This window comes from Mchenga conophoros, linkage group LG22 (assembly GCF_057382185.1).
Source record: "Mchenga conophoros isolate Kocher_MC1m ecotype Shallow Benthic linkage group LG22, M_conophoros_male_GT1.1, whole genome shotgun sequence".
NCBI lineage: Eukaryota > Metazoa > Chordata > Actinopteri > Cichliformes > Cichlidae > Mchenga > Mchenga conophoros.
Window position 1 is genome coordinate 5,825,154 of NC_140546.1, and position 22,501 is coordinate 5,847,654.

Consider the following 22,501-nt stretch of genomic DNA (forward strand, 5'->3'; position numbering starts at 1 on the left):
CCATTTAGTGCCGTTGTTTAGCTCTGCATTTCTGTTTTTGGTGTCTGAAGTGTCTAACCTACATCTAGTGGAAATCTTTCTACTCCTACATAGCTTGAATTCCAGTAGAATCATAGAGATCGTAACTTTAATGAGGTAAGCAGTGTTATAAAGGCTACTTTATAAATGTGCTTGGATGTCACTCTGGACATTGTAAGTCAGTTTGTAGTCAAGCAGCTGATGAATGTCCTAGTGACAGAAAGGCATAATAAAACAGCTGATAACAAGCCAATCCAAGCACAACTTCAATAAAAAAACTGAATATCCAGTTTCTAAATTTATTTGTGTGTCAAGTATTCTCAGTTTGACTTAATAAGTATTAGCAGACTCGCTCTTTGTCTAAGGAAAATTTAATAATAGATCAGACTTTGATCTGCTGGAAGCTTTCCTGCAGCAAAAGGCACAGCTTTTAATGTGGCTGTAAAGTCAACACTGATTTGTAACTTGCATTAAAAAACAACAACTGCCACGTCTTACATCCTATCACACAGAATGCTGTTATTTATTATGGAAAATCCCCAAAAGTTGATGAAGACTACTTCAGACTGAACAAGTCACTTAAAGAGTGATGAAACGTTTCTCCTACTGAAAATGTTACATCCAAATGAACAGAATCAACTTTTTGGGAGTTCCTTACCTGGATGATTGAGCATGCATCAACATATTATGTAAAATAAACAGTACATCTTGTTCTAGTCTTGATGACAAGGCCTTCTACCAATTGAGCACGAAATGTGAATGCTGCCAGCTTCATAAAGCATTTCCATAATTCTGCAAATTACCACTTTAAAAAAGCTGGTGAGCAGGACAGTTTTGTAGCCATCACTCTTTCTTTAACGATTTAAATATGTTTAAAAATTTTAATGTGGTCCAAGTGTTAACTTTCTATTATTATGCTATTTTTTTTTTTAAATGATTTGCATTAAAAACCTGTTTTTCCTCAAGACAGGGTCAGATTTTTGATATGCAGTTATTATCGATGTTTTAGGTCAGGTCTTCATTTTACTTTCCACATCCTGAACTTCCCATGACCCTGTGATGTGAGTTTTGTAAGACTTAGGGCCTCGGCCTGCTCATTTTTTATATGACCACAGAAACTTGCCAACATAGACTTTACATTACCATGAACTGATTATGCATGCACCTGAGGCAGAAAATTTCAAGCACAGTTCAAACAAGTATAAGAGTGACTACTCAACAGTCTCCAGCTGTACGCGTCTCTAACAGAGAGTCATGGCTTTAGACCTTTCGGGGCTAACACACTCATGGGGGGTAAAGAATGTAGGCTTTAATAATCACCCACTGGTCTGTTAAATATCATAAACAATCTTCTCATCTATGAGACATACTGTATTTCAGAATTAACATTTTTTTTAATGCTTTGAACCAGCAACAGTTTTTGTCCATGTGCCGACTGCAATAATGTATTTCTCTGTGACATGTGGAATACACATTATTTTAAAACAATACATCTCCTTTGAGGGCAGCAGAGGTTGCAGTGGTTAACACCATCACCTCACAGCAGCTGGGGCCTTTCTGTGTGGAGTTGTCCCACTGACTGGGTGGATTCTCTCCTCGTAGTCTGGCTTTCTCTCACAATTCAAAAAATGTCAAGTTAAGTTAACTAGTGATTGGTGGCCTTGGATGACTGGCTCTCTGTGTTAGCCCTGTAATGGACTGGTGACCTGTCTAGTCACTGCCTCTTGCCCATTGCTATATGATAGGCTTCAGCTCCCTGCGACCCTGAATTGGAAGGATGGATGACCTCTAAAGTGTCCGGCTCTTGGTTTCTGTGAAACAGGTTGCTGTGATGAGCTAATGTAAAGTCAAGAATGTTATCAAGGACAGTTCACAGAATTTACAACTTCAGTATCCGTACAATAGCCACAAATCCTTTTGTGGCTCACCCTTTGAAGTGAACCCTTCACAGGGCCAGTGGCTGCTCTTTCTCTGTACTTCACAGCCTCTTAGTACTTTTATAATTTTCCTAAGTTGCTTGTCAGCGCTGATATAATAAATTCCTTTGTGACTAATACAGAATGACAGTGCAGTTGGTCTTCTGCTCACATCCCAGTCATTAGGATTTTTACGTCCTCCATTTTTGCATTTCTGTCATCTCTTTTTTGGGTTTAAATTTTCTAAATTTTGCAGCAATGTCAACCATATCATAGCTACAGTGACAGCGCTTTTTGTGGCCATGAATTACATGATTTGCGAGTTGTACAATGATAACATTTCTTTGTTGAATGGATTATCAAATAATACTTTTGGTATTTAGAAAAGCTCTATGAAATATCCATCATAAGCAGCAGCAGAAGTGTGGAAAACACTCAAAAGTATCAAACGCATAAACACCGATATAGTGACGGGGTTATTTTTCAGATTCATTCCATATACAACTGGAGAAGACATATATAGTGCATCCAATAATTGAAACATGGCAACAGTGTAAACACTCAGCTCCAGGCTTCAATTACTAATCACTGAGCGGAAACCATGATGATTGCTCACTCCATCCAGGTAGAAACCTCACACTAGATATCAAGGAAGATGGGCTTCGTTTAGTATGGAGCTGTTTTCAATATTTAATGTAAATCTTGATCGTGGCTCAAGAGTTGGGAGTTCGCCTTGTAATTGGAAGGTCGCCGGTTCGAGCCACGGCTCGGACAGTCTCTGTCGTTGTGTCCTTGGGCAAGACACTTCATCTACTCCCTACTGGTGCTGGCCGATATGGCAGCCTCGCCATGTGTATATGAGTGAAGTGCATGTTAACCTTAACTTAATGCACTTGTCTTTTCAACTCTGTAACTGTAGTGCAATATGTGTGGTAACTAGTTGAAATGAAATTATAAACATTCGTTCTACATTGTAATCTTTATGTTGGAGAATGGATTAATAGGATTTAGACAGTCAGAATAGCCACTCCATGTACATCTTATAACATATGTAGCCACGTTCTTGGGATGCAGCACCTGTTTCAGTATGAACTCTGCCACTGGAAGTGGTGACAAGTGAACTGCTCACTTGGACTGTCCTTCTAGTCTGGGCGTACATTTTACAAGGACAGTGACACGATACATTAAAAAAACTGACTGAAAAGGTAGAAAAGGATCCTGGATTTCACAGGAGCCAAGATGACTGGTAGACAGTGAAGGTAGAAAGATGGCGAGTGAAGTGAACATTCTCCAGGTGATATATGGAATCACATTGAAGGCTGTGTCGTCATGTTGTGTAAAATGTTTTGTATCCAGGGAAATCTCTTTGACCTTGTTTGGATTTATGTTGCAACTAAATTTTATATTTGCATAATTGAACTATATAAAGAGTTAGAACCACCACACATTTCACATTATGAGGTGCGGCAGACATGAGTTTAAAGGTAATAAAGAAAAATCAATAGAGAATTGTATCTTTCACCTGGATACACTCGGTCAATTTATTTCGATTAGATTGGATGTAAATGTTATGATCCCAGTGAAGAGATCAGGTCATTCTTACAGAGAGTGCATCATGAATCATCATCATTTTTGAAAAACACAATGTCTCTTTTCACTGTTACGCTGATGATATTCAAATCTACCTTCACCTGACTGGGGATGCTTTATCCTCACCACATCCTCTGTTTGACTGTCTGAGTGATGTCAAGGACTGGTTATCACGTAACTTTCTTACTTTAAATGGAAAGAAGACAGAAATTATTGTTTTTGACCGAAATATGCCTCTGGGACAATTGACTGGCACATTGGGGCCTGTTGCTAACTACCTTACTGATACTGCCAGGAATCTTGGAGTTTTCATGGATAGTTCCTTCAAATTTGACAAACAGGTCTCTACTGTGGTAAAAACTAGCTTTCATCAACTACGCCTAATCTCTAAGGCTAAACCCTACATACCACACAAAGATATGGAGAAACTCATTCATGCTTTCATTACGTCAAGACTGGACTATTGTAACTCACTCTACTTGGGTCTACAATCTTCTCTTCTGCAGCGTCTGCAGCTGGTCCAGAATGCCGCAGCACGTCTCTTGACCGGCACTAGAAAGTTTGACTCTATCACCCCTGTTCTGAAAAATTTACACTGGCTTCCTATCAAATATCGAATTGATTTTAAAATTCTATTGTTTACTTATAAAATTTTAAACAATATGGCACCTGACTACTTAGCTGATCTCCTCTGTCTGTACAGCCCTCAGAGAGCACTAAGATCATCGGGCCAACTGCTCTTGGTGCAACCTAGGTCTCGGCTGAAGACCAGAGGAGACCGTGCCTTTGCCGTTGCTGCACCCAGGCTATGGAATACTCTCCCTCTTCATATTCACGCGTCAGATTCCATTCAGTCTTTTAAATCACGTTTAAAAACGTATTTGTTTGATCTGGCATTTAAGGCGAATTAGGGTAATTTACATCTGGCTCTGTATTTAGATTATGTAATTATCTTATATTTTATATATTTGTAATTTATATTTTATTGTGATTTTATTTGTACTGCGATTTTACTGGAAAGCACTTTGGTGTACCTCGGTCTAAAAAATGTGCTATATAAATAAATTTTGATTGATTTTTTTTGATTGATGAACATGCAGGTGGTTGTAAAATTAAACTGTGTACTCATGTGCAAAAAGTGTGCTTTTCAGGGATGAAGAGAAGAATATTTATCTTCTCATGTATTTTTTAATCATAAGGTTTCTCCATCTTCAAGGCTTCGTACAGAAAAACTCAATGAATTCTCAATTCAGCAGAGAGAAAAGAAACTACAAAATTGATAATGCATAAAGTTTCAGCACTAGAAGCAGTCTGCTGAAACATAACATATACTTTATATAGGATCACAAAATGAGGTAAAAGTCTTTAGCTACAGATTCCTAATTAAAGAAATGTAACATTTTAACAAGGATCAGCAGTACAGTAGCAGCACTAATTGATGTGCTTTAACATTTGAGCAATTTTGTCATTTTACTCAAGGTTTTACTGATTTGGGGATTTTCACATATGAGCTGCTTGGAAAATCATATTACACCAAAAATAAAGGTTTTTCACAGAGTATAGACATGAATGCTCTTAGAATGGGATGTGTTATAAAACAGAAAAAAACCTAGAATTTTTTACGTGAGTGAAGCTTTGCACTTGTTCCACTGCAACACGTAAAAAGCATCAAACTGAGCAGACCATAAATGTTAAAGTTTTACTGCGAATATAAAAACATAGATCCAGGTGGATATCCACATGTTGAGATTAAAAAAACAAGACATCTTTTCAGGTCATTGGAAAGCTGTATGGAAAAAAAGGCTGTTTTTTTTTTTTAATCAAAATTTGTTTGAAAGGACATTTCATCCTCGTCAACACTCCTCTTGATTATTCTTGTTGTAAACCAGCACTACTCCATCAACTAACGGACAGCCCCAACAGGATAGGGACAATAGGTTTCAACTGAGGCTTAATATTAATCTGTGTATCTGGAGTCAGTGTTGTGCAGCAGATCACAACAATTTCACACAGAATTGAAACATCTATTAAATTTCACTTTCAAACCAGATTTAATTCAATTTTAGTCGCAGTGGTTGTTTACCATTTAGATGTATTTTAGATCTCTAATAAACAGAAAAGAGTAAACATGACTCTATGACTGAAGTTAGGTAAAATTCAGGTCTCTGTAAAAGCCTTAAAATATTACTATCCATCTTTAATTTTCCAGACATAATAAAATGTATTTTTCTTTTTCCTTTCTTCAAAGACTGTGACTGACCAATCAGATCAAGCCCACAAAACAAAGTGCATGGATGTCTGGTGTCCGGTGTGTAGTGGATATGACAGATCTCACTGCATCTGGTGTTCACTTTCATTCTGTTTCTAAAAAGGGTTGTCTGGATAATGTCATGTAATCATGAGGCATTGGTAATAAGAGGCATACAAATTACTTTGATTCAGTGGAGTATCTGATCAAATCTCAGTATGCAAATCAGGTACTAGGTTGAGCTAGTAGCATTGTCAACAAATATGACACATCCTTATGTGGCTTCAGTGTCTTGTCAATTTTTCTTTCACCATGGAGGGTGAAAGAAGACTTTAATCAGGCTTTGTGTTAGCACTTCACATAACAGTTGAAGAGTTGACACAAATTAATATCTTGTACTGTTCTGACCTGGTTTTACATGAATCAAAGCCAAACTATGCCAGGTAGAGCTGTGTGTCATCGACATAGCAGTGGAAATGACATATTTATGGATTATATGGCCAATAGCAGATGGACAACAAACAGGAGGGGCTCGGGAGATCATTAGTAGTAATTAAAACTGGCTAAGATTTGAACTTTATGAATTAATGATGAGGGCTGTTTAAGGGCATGCCAATGATTCCCATAGAGATTTGTCTTTCAGCAAGTATGCTGTGTGTTTTAGTATTACAGAGCCAGACATGGATGAGAACACTTAAGAGTCAAATGCAACACATTTAACCTTATCCACAGATTCATTGAACCCGCAGAAGCCCTGTTTGAAGCCCCCGCAGCCTGTGAACCCCTGATATTTTAAATCCTGGGTTCGTACCTGCGTGGCTCATCCCTCCACCCCTGTGGCCGGATGGCAAACAAAGCCTTTGGAAGCCCCTCCAGACCCAACCCGGATAGGGCTGGTCCCACAGCAAACCACATATGGCTGGGCCCGGCCTGACCCGCTGCCCAAGCTGCCCGGAAAATGAGCTCAGCCTCTTCCAGGGAGCAGTACAGAAGGCGGACCTGGAGGAAGAGAAAAAGAGGAAGACAGTTACTGCAGTGGGTGGATGAGAGAAGGAAGAGAAAAGAAGAGGCAGAAAAAAAAGATTTTTCTTCCTCCCCATTTCTTGCTGCGTGGTCCTATAATACACTTTCATGATTTCTTTACTAAAATAGATTATATTCAAATATAAATCAAGGCACTTGGTACACTTACACATTCATACTTCACTTTATTTTTTCAGAACACAGTGAACTGCACTTGAAAAATGATGCCTGCTTGCATTTTCTCTTCATACATTATTAAAAAGGGGGAATTGAATGGAGGGGGGGCAACATTAAAGAGACAAAGTGAGAGTAAGAAAACACAAAACTCGAGGAGTGCGAGACGGAGGACAGCAGCTGTGTGTGTGGTTGATGAGGGCACTTCAGATGATTACTCAGGAAGCACTTTGGGAGAATTTGCGCCACAGTTTTGTAAGACAATTGAAGAGGTTATAAAACTGAAATTAGCCAAAACCAAAATGTGAAATGCTTTACTAACACACAGGGAGAGCAGCAGGCGAGTAGTGTGTGGATCCTGCCACATGCTGCACATTCACCGCCGAGGATGGCGAGATGACGCTGATCCCTCCTACCCAGTTGACAGCAAATGGGATCAAAGTCGGCATGAGGTCCATGCTCACACTCAGTCTCTATCAATCACATCCTCTGAACAGTCAGCATATATTTAGCCTTCATATGGCATCTGCAAGCTCGAATTTTATCACTCTTTCTCTGAAATTAAAAGTGTTCTCCTCCTCTGATTTCTAAGGAAGAAGTTGGCTTCCCTGCTTGCTGTCATCCCTCACAAAAATATGTAATTTGTTATAATTTTCTCCCATCAATCACTTTGTTAGCACAGGTGACTCATTTTTCAAATGTTGGACATCTCATTTTGGAAGAGAACATTTCATTTAGATCCCTGTGGGTCGTCATATTTTATCATGACAGAGCTTAACTGCGTCAACATCCAGGTCGAAGTGAAAGTCCCCTACAAAAATAGTGAATTTACACCATATATATGGCGTATATATATATATACACACACACACATATAATCATATTTTTTGGCAGTGCTAGTATGAGTAATTACACGACTTACCTACGTACTAATAATCTCAGCAGTCAAAGTTTCCATTATAAAAAACAGCTTTCATCTACCTTAGCAGGACCCAATGCACTTTTATTTATTATGAAACAGTTACGGTAACAATCCTCTGTGTTAAATACAACATTTTAACAGGTTTCAGCTCATTGTTTAGGTTTTTCAGTTGCTCTTACCATTCTTTACTCTCACTGTGCACTGGATATTCTACACATTACACCTACAGGAACTGTCCAGCTATGAAAAGCCCTGACACAAAGCTCCCAGCACACAATGCTTCTGCTGTTGTTAATGCTAGAGGAGGTTTGGAGTTAGGTTGTCCAGTCAGCACAACACTGTCCCTCAACAACCCCGCTCTAGCCAGAGTTTCCAGGTGACGTCAAAGCTACTGGGACACGCCCACCTGGCAGACAAAAACAGTGCTCTGGTCCTTTGCTCTGCAGCCATCCTTTGAACGTCTTCAAGTTTAAACTTGACCAAAATGCCTGATAGTTGCTGTCCTATCAGATACACTCATCACGCCAATCATTGCTTCTCCACAGCAACCCTGGCTGTCAGCGACGGCTCATTAAACTGTAGGATTGATACTCTGTCAGCTTTACTGTTATGACACTGTAAATGTCCAAGTCAACAAAACTAAAATTTACGTGTGGTAGCCCGTTTAAGATAGCTATGTAGTGCTTTACTTTACTAATAAATGAAGAACAATTCCTTGTTCTTCACCTCCAACATAGTGGCATTATTTACCCATCCAGATTAAAAATACATGGAGCTGTCCATACTGTGAAAACTTCATCCTGGCAGCAGGTAAAGTCAGCAAATCTCTAGAAGATACCTGTAGATGTCACTAAACTCCAGCTCTGGGAAAGACATCGCCAGGGATTTAAATAAAGCTGATGGGCAGAATATGGATCACAGTTCCCAAAATTTGTGGTTTTTCTTCATGAGGTGAAAAGGAGAGGTGAAAAAATCCCTACTTTACTCCAGCAGTACTATCTACTGTTTATGCTTAAAGGTGGAGCACTGCTTTGTCTGCCAGGGCAGTGAGTCGGTCACGTGACTGAAAATGATGGATAACTTTCCAGTGAGCTGGTGTGAGTCTTAGGAGCACTTCCACTTTGCTGAATTTCTTCACACCTTGATAATCAATGATCAGCAGTAAGGGATATTATTGCAAACTGACTTCTTGCACTACGCTTGAATCCATTGAGCCCATTCTTTTACAAATGTTTGCAAAGGTGATTTTACTTGACAGACTGTTTGGCACTGCATTGGCCTCATAGCTGAGTTAGACAGTCAAATGTGGTAGTTTACTGCTGTTCAGAGGGTACATTTGTCCAGCAGCTGTGTAACGAGCTCACTGGGATGTTGTGGAGTTATAGGTGAACAAACGCTAATATGTCACTGTAAACATCAAGATCTACAGCTGTTGAGATCTGGGCTTTGAACTGACTTACTTTCAAACTTTTTTTGCAAATGATATGTTTAAAACTAGCGTCAAATGCTAATGACTGATCAAATTCAATCAGCCCTTGATCTCTGTCCGTTCCCAATGTAAAGTCAGATCCATTAAATGCTAATATAGATCCATAACAATGGAGGCATCACCTAGAGATTATTGATGTCCATGTTATTGCAGACTTTAGAACATCAGAGAGGGGCCAATATAAACTTATCAGAAGCAGTGAACTTGGATTTTTAAATCACTGAAACTAACTCAGAAGATGGTCTGAGTTGTGGTGTAACACTTTAATACCAATATCTCCTCTGGTTCCTGGTCAAGTCACACATTACTCACAAGATTTTTCTTACTTACAAATCTCTCAATGCCCTGGCACCTCAGTATCTCTCTGACCTGCTGCAAACCATACACACAGTCTCGGATGCATTGGTCCTTCTCTGTTTTCTGTACCTCGCACCAACATCAGAACCTTTGGGCCTTCAGTGTGGTGGCCCCCACCCTCCAGAACTCTCTCATATATGAGCTTCGCAATGCCCCGTCACTGGAGTCCTTCAAGAAACTTGTCAAAACTCACCTCTAGACTTTTTTAAAAAATATTTTTGCTACTCTTGTGTACAGTGTAATTTGGTTCCTTGAAAGTTATAATTATAATAATAAATGAAAAGTTAAAAATAGCATTGCACGTTGCATTCTGTTCGTGCACTGCTTGGTTTGTAATGATTAGGCATGCAGAAGAAAAACAGCAAGCCTGCCGTCTCACTTACCAGTCATTGAGACACAAATCCTCATCTTATGCCTGTGTTATGTTAATGTGCCGGCTTTGAGGTGAACAATAACCCATGCAGTACTACAGCTTCAAAGATCACAAAAACAAAAAAGAAAAATGAAAGATTAAAGGCAGGTCACCGAGGTATATTTATGTTTGGGAGTGGTGGAATGCTCCGGAAGCACTGGAGGCAAATTTTAATTACAGGTCTAAAGATATACAGATTGTTCACATGCAGATACCATCTGCTTGCGAGACATGTTAATGTATGATGAGAGAAACAGCGAGGGAAACAAGCAGAAGAAAAAAAGAAAAAGAGGGGGACCAGGAGCCAGGAAGAGCAGTAATAAAAGCCTCAGTGGGAATATGTTGTTTATGAACCATCACAGTAAAGATTAACCTAATTTAATCAATAATTGTAGCATCAGGTGTGTTTGTGTAGAGTACTTCACTGGACACTCAGTCTTTTTTACCATTTTGTAAATGCCATTCAGTACTAAACCTGCACTACAAAACCACTACAGAGACATTATGAGACAGTAACCTTTTGGATATCCACCAAAGAATTGAACATTTTGGGAGGATTATGCAAGTCCCACTAGCAGCATTTGGAAACAGCCCAGTGATGGTGGTGACAAGGTCTGAGCAACACTGCCCGTTAGGAAGTATCCTACTATAGTGGAGAATTAATTACTGTGCAGCCTGTTGGCATAAGATCTGAAAACGGCAATCACTGTCTGGCAGATGATCACTTTTTGGCACAACACCTGGAGCTAGGGGGCAAAACGATTGCATGAGTGCTGCTGTTTGGCTGAGGAAGAATATAGTAGTCGTGGTAAGCCAATCACATGACTGCTTCAAGATGACAAAGCAACAAGGTGCCAGTTTTTAAATTGTGCAGATAGGCCATGTAAAACCAGAGTCATGATAAACAATATATATGCGTTTTTTCCTTAATATTTTCATCACATTTGCTGTCTAAGGACAGCGCAGCAAGCACTCTCTGCTTATGAGCAAACAAAAAAGAGCCCGTTTGTGTTGGTGGATAAATGCACCATGTCAACCAATCAAAAATGATATGGCAACATGACATTTGGTTGTTTAGGAAGAGGGGGACGTTTTAGGAGCGATGGTGAGAGAGGGAGTTTTGAGATGTGAGAGATTTGTGACGTTTAGCGTGTTTGGAGTGTGTAGGTGATGTGTTGTCTTGTGTAGTTAGTGTGTAGTGTTGTGGATAGTTTTGTGTGGTGACTGCTGTCTCCAGGTAGAAACAGGAGTGATACACCTGCTGCTGTCAGACCTGCAGGTATCAGGCTGTGATGTTCTCCTTTATAGTGGACAGAAATTATTTTTGGAGTGGCACAAATAATTTGTGTGGCATCTTATTGAATGCAGAACACCTGATTGTTCTGTAAATAGTTTGAAATGGTTATTTAAAAAAAAGGGTAAAAAAAGGTAAATGGCTGCAAATAATTTTGTTGTTTGCAAAACTTGTGCATAGGATTTTAAAATTGACCATTTATATTTGCATTTAAAGTTATGAAATATGATTCATTAAACATGTTTGTGGTTGTTACAGTAAAAATAAAACATTCTACTGGGATTTGATGTTTTTTGTCTGATTTTAGATGAATTGTGTTAATACAGTATCACAAAATGAAAACAAAACTGTAAATTCAGACACGTGAGGTTGTGCTGAAAAGAATGATACCAAACAAGGCAAACAAATAGTTTTTAAAGGTGAAATGTAGAGGAAACATCGAAAGTAGTCAAAAATGGCCAATTTATACCCTGGACCCCAGAGGGTTAAACTTTTTTTTTTTTTAAGTAATGCAATAGTTTCGACTTCTTCTTTTGCTCTTGACGAAGGCGGTCACACTTTTCTCCTCCTCCTCCTCTCCCTTAGCTTCCCTGCTTAGCCTCTTGTGTCCTTGTCTAGTCCCGTGTTTTTTTTTATTACATTTTCCCTGGAACACTCTCTCACAGTCTGTTCTCTAAAACCTAAAAGAGGAATTATGGATTTGATCAACTGGTCTCTGAATGCTATTGACACCCTTTTCTCAGCGAGAAGTCTGGGCTTGGGTGAGCCTGAGTGTCCTGGAGGTACTTTCCCTGCCGGATGAACGATGGACGGGTGGCATAACTGAAGGGTCGTGTGCCTGGCGGGACTGTCGATTGAAGACGCTGAAAATATCTACCTATTCGGAACCATGATAACAGGGTTCTTGCTGATCGGAGCTGGCTTGGCCCTGGCTTATCGAAGAATTACGAAAGCGGAACCGGCTGTTCAAACCCCCACAAGGCTGCGTGAGTTCTCAAAATGGGCTCATTGAGTGCAGCACGGATAAGATCTTGGAGAAGCTTACGGGTGCCGTGAATACTCAGAATAAGACCTCTGAGTGCAAATTGGATCACATCTTGGAGCAGCTCACTGTGGTCGTGAGTTCTCAGAATCGGCTCTTTGAGCACAAGAATGACAACATCACAGAGCGTAAGTTTGATAACATCATGGAGAAGCTCACGGCTCTCCCACGGGAGATTGAGAGACCAGTGTTGGACTGTTAGAACTGCTTTGAAATTCTCATGAGTTGTTCCCACTAAAGTAAAAAGCACCATCACTTCATGCGGCTACCACTTCGGCGCCAGCTGCGGCCTCAATGCTGGAGCTGAACAACAACACCCTGATAACGACTGTGTTTAGACTGTTCTTCCCATTCTATGCAAGGCCACCTGGGTTGGCTGGAAGACTGTTTACTTAGGACCAGAGATGGGCAGTAACGCGTTACTTGTAACGCGTTACTGTAATCTGATTACTTTTTTCAAGTAACGAGTAAAGTAAGGGATTACTATTGCAAAATCGGTAATTAGATTACCGTTACTTTCCCGTAGGAACGCTGCGTTACTGCGTTACTAAAACCGTGATTTTTTTTGCGAGAATGTCTCATGACAGTGACGTAAGCAAGTGCGACGTTGGTGACAGCAGCTGTGTGCAGATCAACAATGGATAATATATCGAGTGCGGGAGAGAGTATGAGCGTGCAGCGTTTAAAGTGTGGAAGTACTGACCTTACTTTGAGTTTGATTCCATAAAAAGTGACAAAAACATTAGCGTCCATCGTGCGTGGGAAGAAAACTTCTTTTTACAGCGAAAAAAACCCCTAAACTTCCGAGCAAGCACCGAGTAGCTACGACGTGATGGGAAACTCACAGAGACACTCGTGCGGATTCTTCAACTGACCGCAGCACACCTGCACCAGGGTAACCCTCCGCCTACCCTGCTCCGGCTTTACAGGTGAAAATAGAGCAACAGGACCGCTGAGTCTTTGACTTTATTTATTTTCTGCTGTGTTTTACTTGCATCTATTTGAAAGACTGAGTGTAAACACAAAAAATATTTTATTTTATGTGCTGGAATGTGTAGAAAATAGGTTTAAATGTTAAACTAATTTATTCAAGTCAGAGAATGTTGCATATAATTAAATGTTTTGCTTGATGCATAAAGTTAAAAGATTAAAACTGATAAAACAAGTTAAAAAAAGAGACTTTTCCATTTGATTACATTTTGTATGATGGATTATGTAGAAAAAGTAGAATTGGGCTGAAAGATCTATCACTTTATCACCTCTTCAGGTTGTAAATCGTGTTTTTAAAAAGTAACTAAGTAACTAAGTAACTAAGTAATTAATTACTTTTGAAAATAAGTAATCAGTAAAGTAACGGGATTACTTTTTTGGGGGGTGTAATCAGTAATTAGTTACTGATTACTTTTTTCAAGTAACTTGACCAACACTGCTTAGGACACTGTCTCAGCTGACCTCTGGACACATACACACACGCACACACATACATATATACACACATGCAGATGTACACTCATCCCCCCTCCCCCTCCAAATGCCTTCCACGCTTATTCCCCTCCGATGCTGACGGTGGATCAAGGAGACCAGCGCTTATGCTGCAGGCCCAGATGTACTGTCTACACTGTCTCTCACCCTTTACCCATCCCTGCTGCTTGTCATGTGTTTCTTTGGTGTATTAAGAGTTTTTTCATGTGCAGAGGTGTTTTTTTCTGTTCTCAAACTGATCTCCCTGTTGGAGCTCAGTCTGGGGGGAGTTATCTTTTTCTCCTTATCTTTCCTCATGTGGTGCATTTTCCATGTTATACCTCTCTGACCTGTCTTCCCCATGTGATGTTTTTGGGTAATGTATGTATGGTTGGAGGGTAAGATGGCGCCGCCATTGCGTGCAATAGGTCGGCAGCCTTAACATGAAATTTCCCCTTGTGGGACTGATAAAGGAATCTTATCTTATCTTATCTTAGTTACTTTTCAAGTTATTAATTACTTTTAGAATCTTGTAATGCAGTTACTAACTCAGTTACTAGTTACTTCTTCAAAAAGTAACTGTAATTAATTACTTTTTCAAAGTAACTTGCCCAACACTGCTGGCAGCACACCCCATTTAATAGTGTTCTTTAAAACAAAGGGGACGTTAGTTCCATCTAATCCAAAACAGACTGACACGTATTAGAATATACTGCTGATAGTAAAAGAGACCAGATCAGTTGCAGCAAGAAACAAAAAAAAAAAAAAAAAAAAAAAAAAGGAGGAGGAGACTGAAAAAAACCATCTATGAGCCAAAAACTAACTGGGCTGCTTCTAAAACACCCTGAAAGACAGTAAAAACAGGAGTAAGCTACTTTTTCCAAGGACGTGCACTCACATATTTGTTTTGAAAATAAAAAATTTAGATAGATGATACTGACCCTGGGACTGGGGAACACAATCCTCAGAGGGCAACATTTCAGTGAAAGTAAGAGAGAGAGAAAAAAAAAAAGATGCATGACCTTGGAGACAATCCCAAACTTTCCATTACAGCCCTGTTCGTATTTACTATTGCTGAGATGGAAGTGACTTTACTAAGGAAATGGGAGAAGGGAGTTTGGGGAGCGACTGTTTACTGACATCTGAATTTTAGCACTGAGGTGGTTTGTGTATCCAGTTTAAGCTCTTAAAATACCTTTAAATCCAACAGAAACAAACAAATGAACAACATCAACAAAGAGATGTCAAGTTTAAAATGAATGGCAGCCATTGACAGTTCTGTCAGAACTAAGAAGCCTCATTTCACAAATCTGGTGAAATGCTGACCAGGTGTTCATAGATATAAAAACATTTCAGTGCTTTTGCTTTGAAAAACACTGACAAACACTTTGTCACAATTTCTAAAAATATTCCTCAAACATACAGTCATCTCCTCAAAAAGCAAATAAATAAATAAAATAACTCAGAATATGTACATGTGAAGATCTAAAGGCCATTCGCTGCTACTTTGCTGTTCAAAATTTCGTCTCACTTTCATTAGATTACATCATGTTCACTCATGTTCATCCTTTTTCTTTGGTCCACTCATCCCGTCTACATTTCTTCCTCCCTTTGATGGACTTTATTTTGACAAAAAGTCATTGAAGTTGACAACAGTAAAAAAGATGAGAGCAAGGAATCAATATGTATGAACCGGATACAGTGAGAGACGAGAAGTATGGTGGGAAGAAACAATCCTTGGGTAAACAGAAACTAATTTCCCCCTATCAGATGTGTTAAACCACAGCTAAGGTCAACTCAGAAGATGTCTGTTCTAATTTTTCTGTAGTTATCTGTAGGTGATGTTTATGCTCTTCAACTTATGTTTAACAGCAGTCCATTCATGGCCTTTTATGTTGTTCAAGGTTGAAAGTAATGCACAACATCACTCCTACTACATGACCAGACTAATTCCTCAAATCTATTTTGCTCAAGTTTGCAAACCAAGACATAATATTTAGCTTAATATATAACAGGAATGTGTTGCTTTTCCAAATGAAGGAAGGAGAATTTCCCTCTCTGGCTCTCTTTCACAGTGTGTCTTTGTCCTGTCTCCTCCATACCCCAACCAGTCGCCAGCAGATGCCCGCCCCTCCCTGACCCCTCCCTAAGGTTTCTTCCTGTTAAGAGGGAGTTTTTCCTTCTATCACCAAAGTGCTTGCTCATATGGATTTCCCCTGTGTTATTGCAGGGTATTTATGTTACAATATAAAGTGCCCTGAGGTAATTATATTTGTGATTTGGCACTATATAAAGTGAATTTGGAAATAGCCTCTGCACTGAGCTGTGTGCACGAGCCTTTCAGTGAGTAAAACAGTAGCAATGCAGAAGTTAGCAAAGCGATGATCCCAGCTGTGAAAAGAGCAGAGTAATGCAGAGCTGCAATAGCTAAAGGTTGTAGTTACACTACGAAGCTCCTATGTATCTGTGGAGATGCTGTGTAGGTGGGTGTGAGTGGACCCCCAGGATATCACAGTAAATGAATAGCATATCCTCAGTCGACCCAAAATAGGGCTTTTACTGTAAGTGAAGGGCCAATTTTAAACGGCTCGATGCTTTAGCCTTCTTCACAAATGTTCAAAGAACTAAGTTCTGGGCCAGTGTTTCAACTTCATAGTTATTGCTGATATGCTGATCTGGGGGAAAAAGCTGATTAATCTGGATTTCTGTTTAGAAAAATGTCCTTCTGCAGCTTATAGAAGAAAACTCATTTTTTCTTTGGGTATGTTTTACTTGTATGATCATGGCACACGTTTATGTATGCGAGTAATGAAATAAAAAAAATTCTTTCACAGCTATAATTACAGAAAGCGAGGGTGTCAAACATAACACCTGGGGACATCAATGTTGGACTTTTGTTTTAATCAAATGTAACTTTGTGAAAATATGTTTTACAGCTATTCTTATTAAAAAAATGGCAAAGTGTTTTACTCTTTACTACAGAAATAATAATACAAATCTATAGTAAAAAAGGACATGTTTTGTAAATTAACAAAAGCTTTGTTTTATTAATACAGAGCAGGCTGGCCAATAAGCTACCAGCACTTTTCATATAATTCTAAACATTTTGTACAGCATAAGAGTCATGCTGAAAATGTTTTCTCATCTACTACAGCAGCATTTTCTATCATGTAGACAAAGCTGTACGATGTAGCTTTGACTCAAAGATGAGTTTCAGTGGTCTGGTCCATTTAGGAAAAAAGTGAGCCCAATTTGGCCCATGATGTAAAATGAATTCGACATTCCTCACATAAAGTAACTGTCACTGTGATGTGAGTGGGTGATTGTCATATTGGCTACATTTACATGAAGCCTAATATTATGATTGGCATTTCTATCAATCATAATCACAGAAAAAGTAAATGCCTCAGTCACACAACGCTGTGAAACCATTTTTATAAAAAGACAAGAAGAATAACTCGACCCATAGATTATTTAAACTAAATACCCATAAAGGAAATTTTGTTACATTTTGTGTGACACAAGCACAACCACAGGTACAAAAAAAAAAAACGTATCCTCGCTTCAGGTAAATTTTACTTACTTATTATTCATACGTTTATTCATCAGTTAGTTTGGGTATCAGTAAACTAGGCTGTTATCGACTAAAGGTTTACTCACAATAGTGGTCCATATCATAAAGTGCATTTAACCCACAGTTCCATTCATCCATGACCAGTATTTGATGCCTGGGCACGGCTAAGGAAACTGTACCCTGGGCCAGTTCAAGAGGGGAAGCCAAGTCTACATCTGGCTCTGAGAAACACTATCTATAATAAATGGTAAATGGCCACCCACAGCTCGTAATCTACCTGCACCTGAGGTAAAGTATATAACCCATCAAGGGCACAAAAAATAAAATCATAAGCCCTAATGGCTTTTGTGGTGTTCTACCCTGTCCCTGATTACGACTAAACATCCCCTCCGGTGATAATATATATGCACTGTTAAAAAATTAAAAGCAACACAAAACCATACTAAACAGTCAGGAAGTTGATCATGCATGTGTCCAAGTAAGCTGAGTATTTGTCGTTGAAGGAGACGAATGCGGGACATATTCATCATTTAATGCACTGCACACAATTCTAACTAAGTGTGTGTACACTCATGCAAATAGTATTAGTGTTGCTAGTATTAAATCACATCCCATTTAAAAAGCTGACCACAGATTTTCAGTGTGAATGATTTTAATCAGACCTCCAAATGGCACAATGCAAAAAAAATAAAAAATAAAAAAATCGCTTCCTCCCCATCTTTAGTTTAGATCTTCAATGTTTTGTTTCACCTTAGCTGTTTTGCACTACAAACATCACTTTGAGGTACACAGCAAGAAAAAAAGCAATGTTTGCATTTCTTATTGATTTGGGTGAGTAATAATCACAATCAATATTTATTTTTCAATAGACCCTGTAGTTTTTAAAATATTGATCTCTACCAAACGGTTGAGATGTCACTTAATGGTAAAAGTATGAAATGTCATGAAAATACAAGTACATTAGATAATACAGTTGAAAAAAAAATCAATAAAAGGCCAAATTAAATTTAAATTAATAACAAAAACTATCCAGAGCATTGGATACAGTTTATTTCTAGTAGCATGCAGATGAACATTGCTGTTTTCACTCCATCAAAGGAAAGTATTATCTCAAGCAACAAAATACATAGTTTTCTAATCTGCAAATGTGAAAAATGTGCTACAGCACAAAATACTCACATTCAGGCCACTTCTGATTGAATGCTACTGTGCAAAATCATTTTTGTTTAAAAAAATAAATAAATAAAAAAACAGTGCAAATCAAGCACATCTGCTTGTGGTTTTGGTCGTTGGGGTCTATAGCATTTATTCTGTGGTCTTGGAGAGCTGAATCATGGTTGTCCAACTCTAGATGCTGGCTTGTTAACTTGGTTCAGACACAGCCAGGTGGAAACCTTTTGAGAGCCATTGGTTTCTGAGGTTCTTTTATGGGTTTGCATAGTGTTTTTTACAACTTTGGCCCCTTAGAGGTCGCTTCTGTTCCTTTTTACTGAGGGGAGCACTGAAGAATGTAGATCCCCATGATATTTGTGATTTCCACATGTTGTTCTTGATTTTTACAATATTTACTAATATTAACTCAGAAAGTTACAAAAATTACTTACTGAGGAAATTATTTCAACATATTCTTGCTGTGCTAACACTTAATGTGATTTATCAATAGCAATGGATAAACATGGGTCTAGTGGTCTGACTTTATGGCAAATAATACATTTTGATAACATTTAGGTTATGTTAGCATTAGCACCATAAAAGGGACAAATCAACCGTTTGGTTGACCACTTTTTAAAAAAATTATTAAACATTTAATTTGACTTTTTTTAATGCTGTCAAGTGACATACATCTGTTTAGTAAGTCCTCTAACACTATCATATATCAAAAAATTATATCTTCCTATCTTAGTTTCATCAAAAACACTCAAAATATGTTGGATGTTTTTTTTGTTTCTGACTTCCTGGTTTGGAGAGGTATAAGAAGACCCAACAGTTTCCATTCACAGTGCCTTCTGGAGGATTTTTTTGGCATTGCAGATGTAAACCAATTGGTAAAAAAGACTCAACAAGGTAGGTCAATTTCAGTGAAAGCCTCAGTTAGATATAGGGCCTGAAAATGTGCTACCAATTGGTTGAGCAGAACGCTAAAGGGTTGAAGGCTAGTTAGCTAAATAAAGAACCCGCAGTATGTGAACACTTCAAAAGTGTATTTTGCAAATGTCAAGGCTGATGATTTTAGATGAAGAATCTAGACCTCTCCATTGCTGTGTATGTAGCTAAAATCTTCCTCACATACTGCAATGCACTTTTAAAACTGCTGAAGGCCTAAGCGAACAGTACAGCCTTATAGTGTGTGAGACATTTTATCTGTCTAGGGGCAAGACCATTGAAGGTTGTGACTTTCAACATGAACCTAGAAGCTGAAAGCATGAGGTTACATTAACAATAGAGGAAAATATCATTTTTGAGGGCGAGATCACCATCTGCTTCTTCAAGGCTTGTGGAGCCTTCACAGATCTCCCCCACCTGAGCCTCGGGCTACAGAAGTGATTTCAAGGTTGGCAGCTCATCAAAATGAGTGGCAGGTGGTACAGATATCTTTCGTTAAATATATTTTTGTATTTTTTTTTTCCTTTTTATTCACCATAAGATAAATGAAACCTTTTTCATGGATGTGTACAGCAGGAAATGACATTTGTGTTTCCAGCCTTACCTGGGCTTCATTGTCCTTGAGCAGTCGTTTCGTCCGTGCCCCACCGGGGTCGTCCGTTACATTAAGAATCACCACACTCTTCCTTTCCCAACCAATGAAAGAGCCATCGGTCATACCCTCCACCATGGCCAGGAAGTCCTCATAGCCATGGTGACGAGTGGTCACTACAGAGAAGGAGGTCCAGTCATACTCTTCAAGCACCTCGAAGATAACCTCAAGCTGGAGCAATGTGGAGCAGGTGAACTGGAGGTAGATGGAACCGCTCTCCTAAAAGATAGGAAGGAGACGCCATGAGACAGAAATTTATTTGGGGACTTGGACAAAGCAAACACAGAATTAAATGTCCGTTAATTAAATAATAATATTATAGCTTTAAAAGGTCCATTTAGTGTCAGCATCATAATCGGGAAATGGCATCTTCTTTAAACACACCTGACAAATTAAATGAAAAGCTAAACCCTTGACCCCCCACACTAAAGGGGATCTTGTGTTTCATTTACACATTTCTGCTGGCATGGATTGACACCACTTGTCCTTTTCAGGGAATGGCCTCTGCAAATTAATACAAAGTTGACTCATCACATTTATCTCAAATCATTTTTATGATGATGACGACCCATTCATAGGCATGAGATGTAATGTTTGCCCTCTGAATGGTCTGAATGTGAATATTATATCAATCATACACTCTGGCCTTCTCAGTGACCAGATCTCAACCCAACTGAACAGATGAGTGATGTTAGGCCAACATTATACAGTGTTACTTGTAATGTTCATGTTCGGCAAAAGTTAAAAGCTTTAAATCTGGCAACAAATGAGTGGCAAGTCTGCATCCATCCATCCATACACACACACACACACACACACACACACACACACACACACACACACACGGTCTCTACCAACTCCTGAAGTCTAAACCAGTGCCTGCATACTGCTGAGCTGAGGAGGTAGTGCACAGTGGGATTTTGGGGCTTTCTTTAAAAAATTAAAACAGTTTGCTGCAGCAGGAAACATCCAAGATGAAACCAAATCAGTAAACTGCTGGACCAGAAGAAAGTCTTGTTTGTACTCTCCTGACAGTAGAACCACCGCCGTGAGACATGCGATTCTGTATTTTTTTTTTTTTTTTTTTTTTTTTTTTTATCTCTTTTTCTATATCGTGTTAAACACAATATCAGTCATTCATATACCATCAATTCTCTGCTGCTTATCCTTTTTAGGGCCATGGGGGGGGGCTGGAGCCTATCCCAGCTGTCTTGGGGGAGAAGCAGGGTACACCCTGGACAGGTTAACACAGACAGATTCACACCTATGGGAAATTTAGAGTTTCCAATTAACCTATCCCGAAGCACTCAAAACACATCTTAGATATTTTATGGCCAACAATGAATGACCATGTTCTTACTTTCTGTGCATCTACTGACACAATTTCCTGTTTTAAACACTAAGATCCGCAGTTAAAATCCACACTGCTTAACTGCTCTGGATGTAATTCAGTGATACTGGACTGTAAGTGTGTAAAAGTGAGCAAATTCATACAGTAGCTGTCTAAGCAAGTTCTTTTCCAGCTTAGCCCTTTTCTTTGTGTGAGACTGACTTTAGTCCTAAGAGGGGAGCACTCAGAGGAATAAGACAGTCTGTCAAAAAAGTCCTTGGTTTCTGAATAAGGCTTTCAGTGTCAATGAAGGAAACAATGATGGCCGTCCTCTCTGCTTCTCCACTCATGCTTAATCTGGACAGATGAGCTACTCAGTGAATTCTTTTCTATTGACTTTTGTGCCATTGTATTTTTTGCTGAAATGAGAACAAAGTATCAGGATGGGAAAATCCATAAAGGTTGAGAGTTGGAATGAATGTGAGCTTAAACACTGAATATATAGTAAAAAACGTATCATGACAGCGTGCATATTCCAGCGCTCTTTTGCTGTCCAAGGCTTTTATCGGTTTAGCTTGTACTAATTTTGGCTCTTTCTCAACATTAAACAAAGAGGTAGAGGACATGTGTTTAAATTAATCATCAAGGCTCTGCATCTGCGGGTACATGTGGATGATCAAAGAGGAAACTTCAGGGCGTAGCTTTCCACCCATCCATGTCGACAGGGCTCACCTCAGGTTGCGCTAAACTGAACTAGGTCAAATATCAAACCAGCAGCCTGATTTATGATGTAAGCTTGTCTGCTTTCTTTAACCCAGCTGAGAGTAGAGTGTGCTGGGAACGTGCATCGAGTGAGCAGTTGGGTGAGGGTGTATGAAACAAAAATCAAAGCACAT

General features: G+C 39.1%; 1 protein-coding gene across 1 annotated transcript in view; it reads right to left on the bottom strand.

Moving 5' to 3' along the window:
* Nucleotides 1–22,501, bottom strand: part of grin2da (glutamate receptor, ionotropic, N-methyl D-aspartate 2D, a) — a 261,238-nt gene that overhangs the window by 129,974 nt on the left and 108,763 nt on the right. The window contains exons 4-5 of the mRNA XM_085263506.1: nt 20,228–20,494; nt 6,584–6,771 (exon numbers count right to left, since the gene is read on the bottom strand). Coding sequence (XP_085119632.1) covers nt 6,584–6,771; nt 20,228–20,494 — 455 coding nt within the window. The remainder of the gene's footprint in view (nt 1–6,583; nt 6,772–20,227; nt 20,495–22,501) is intronic.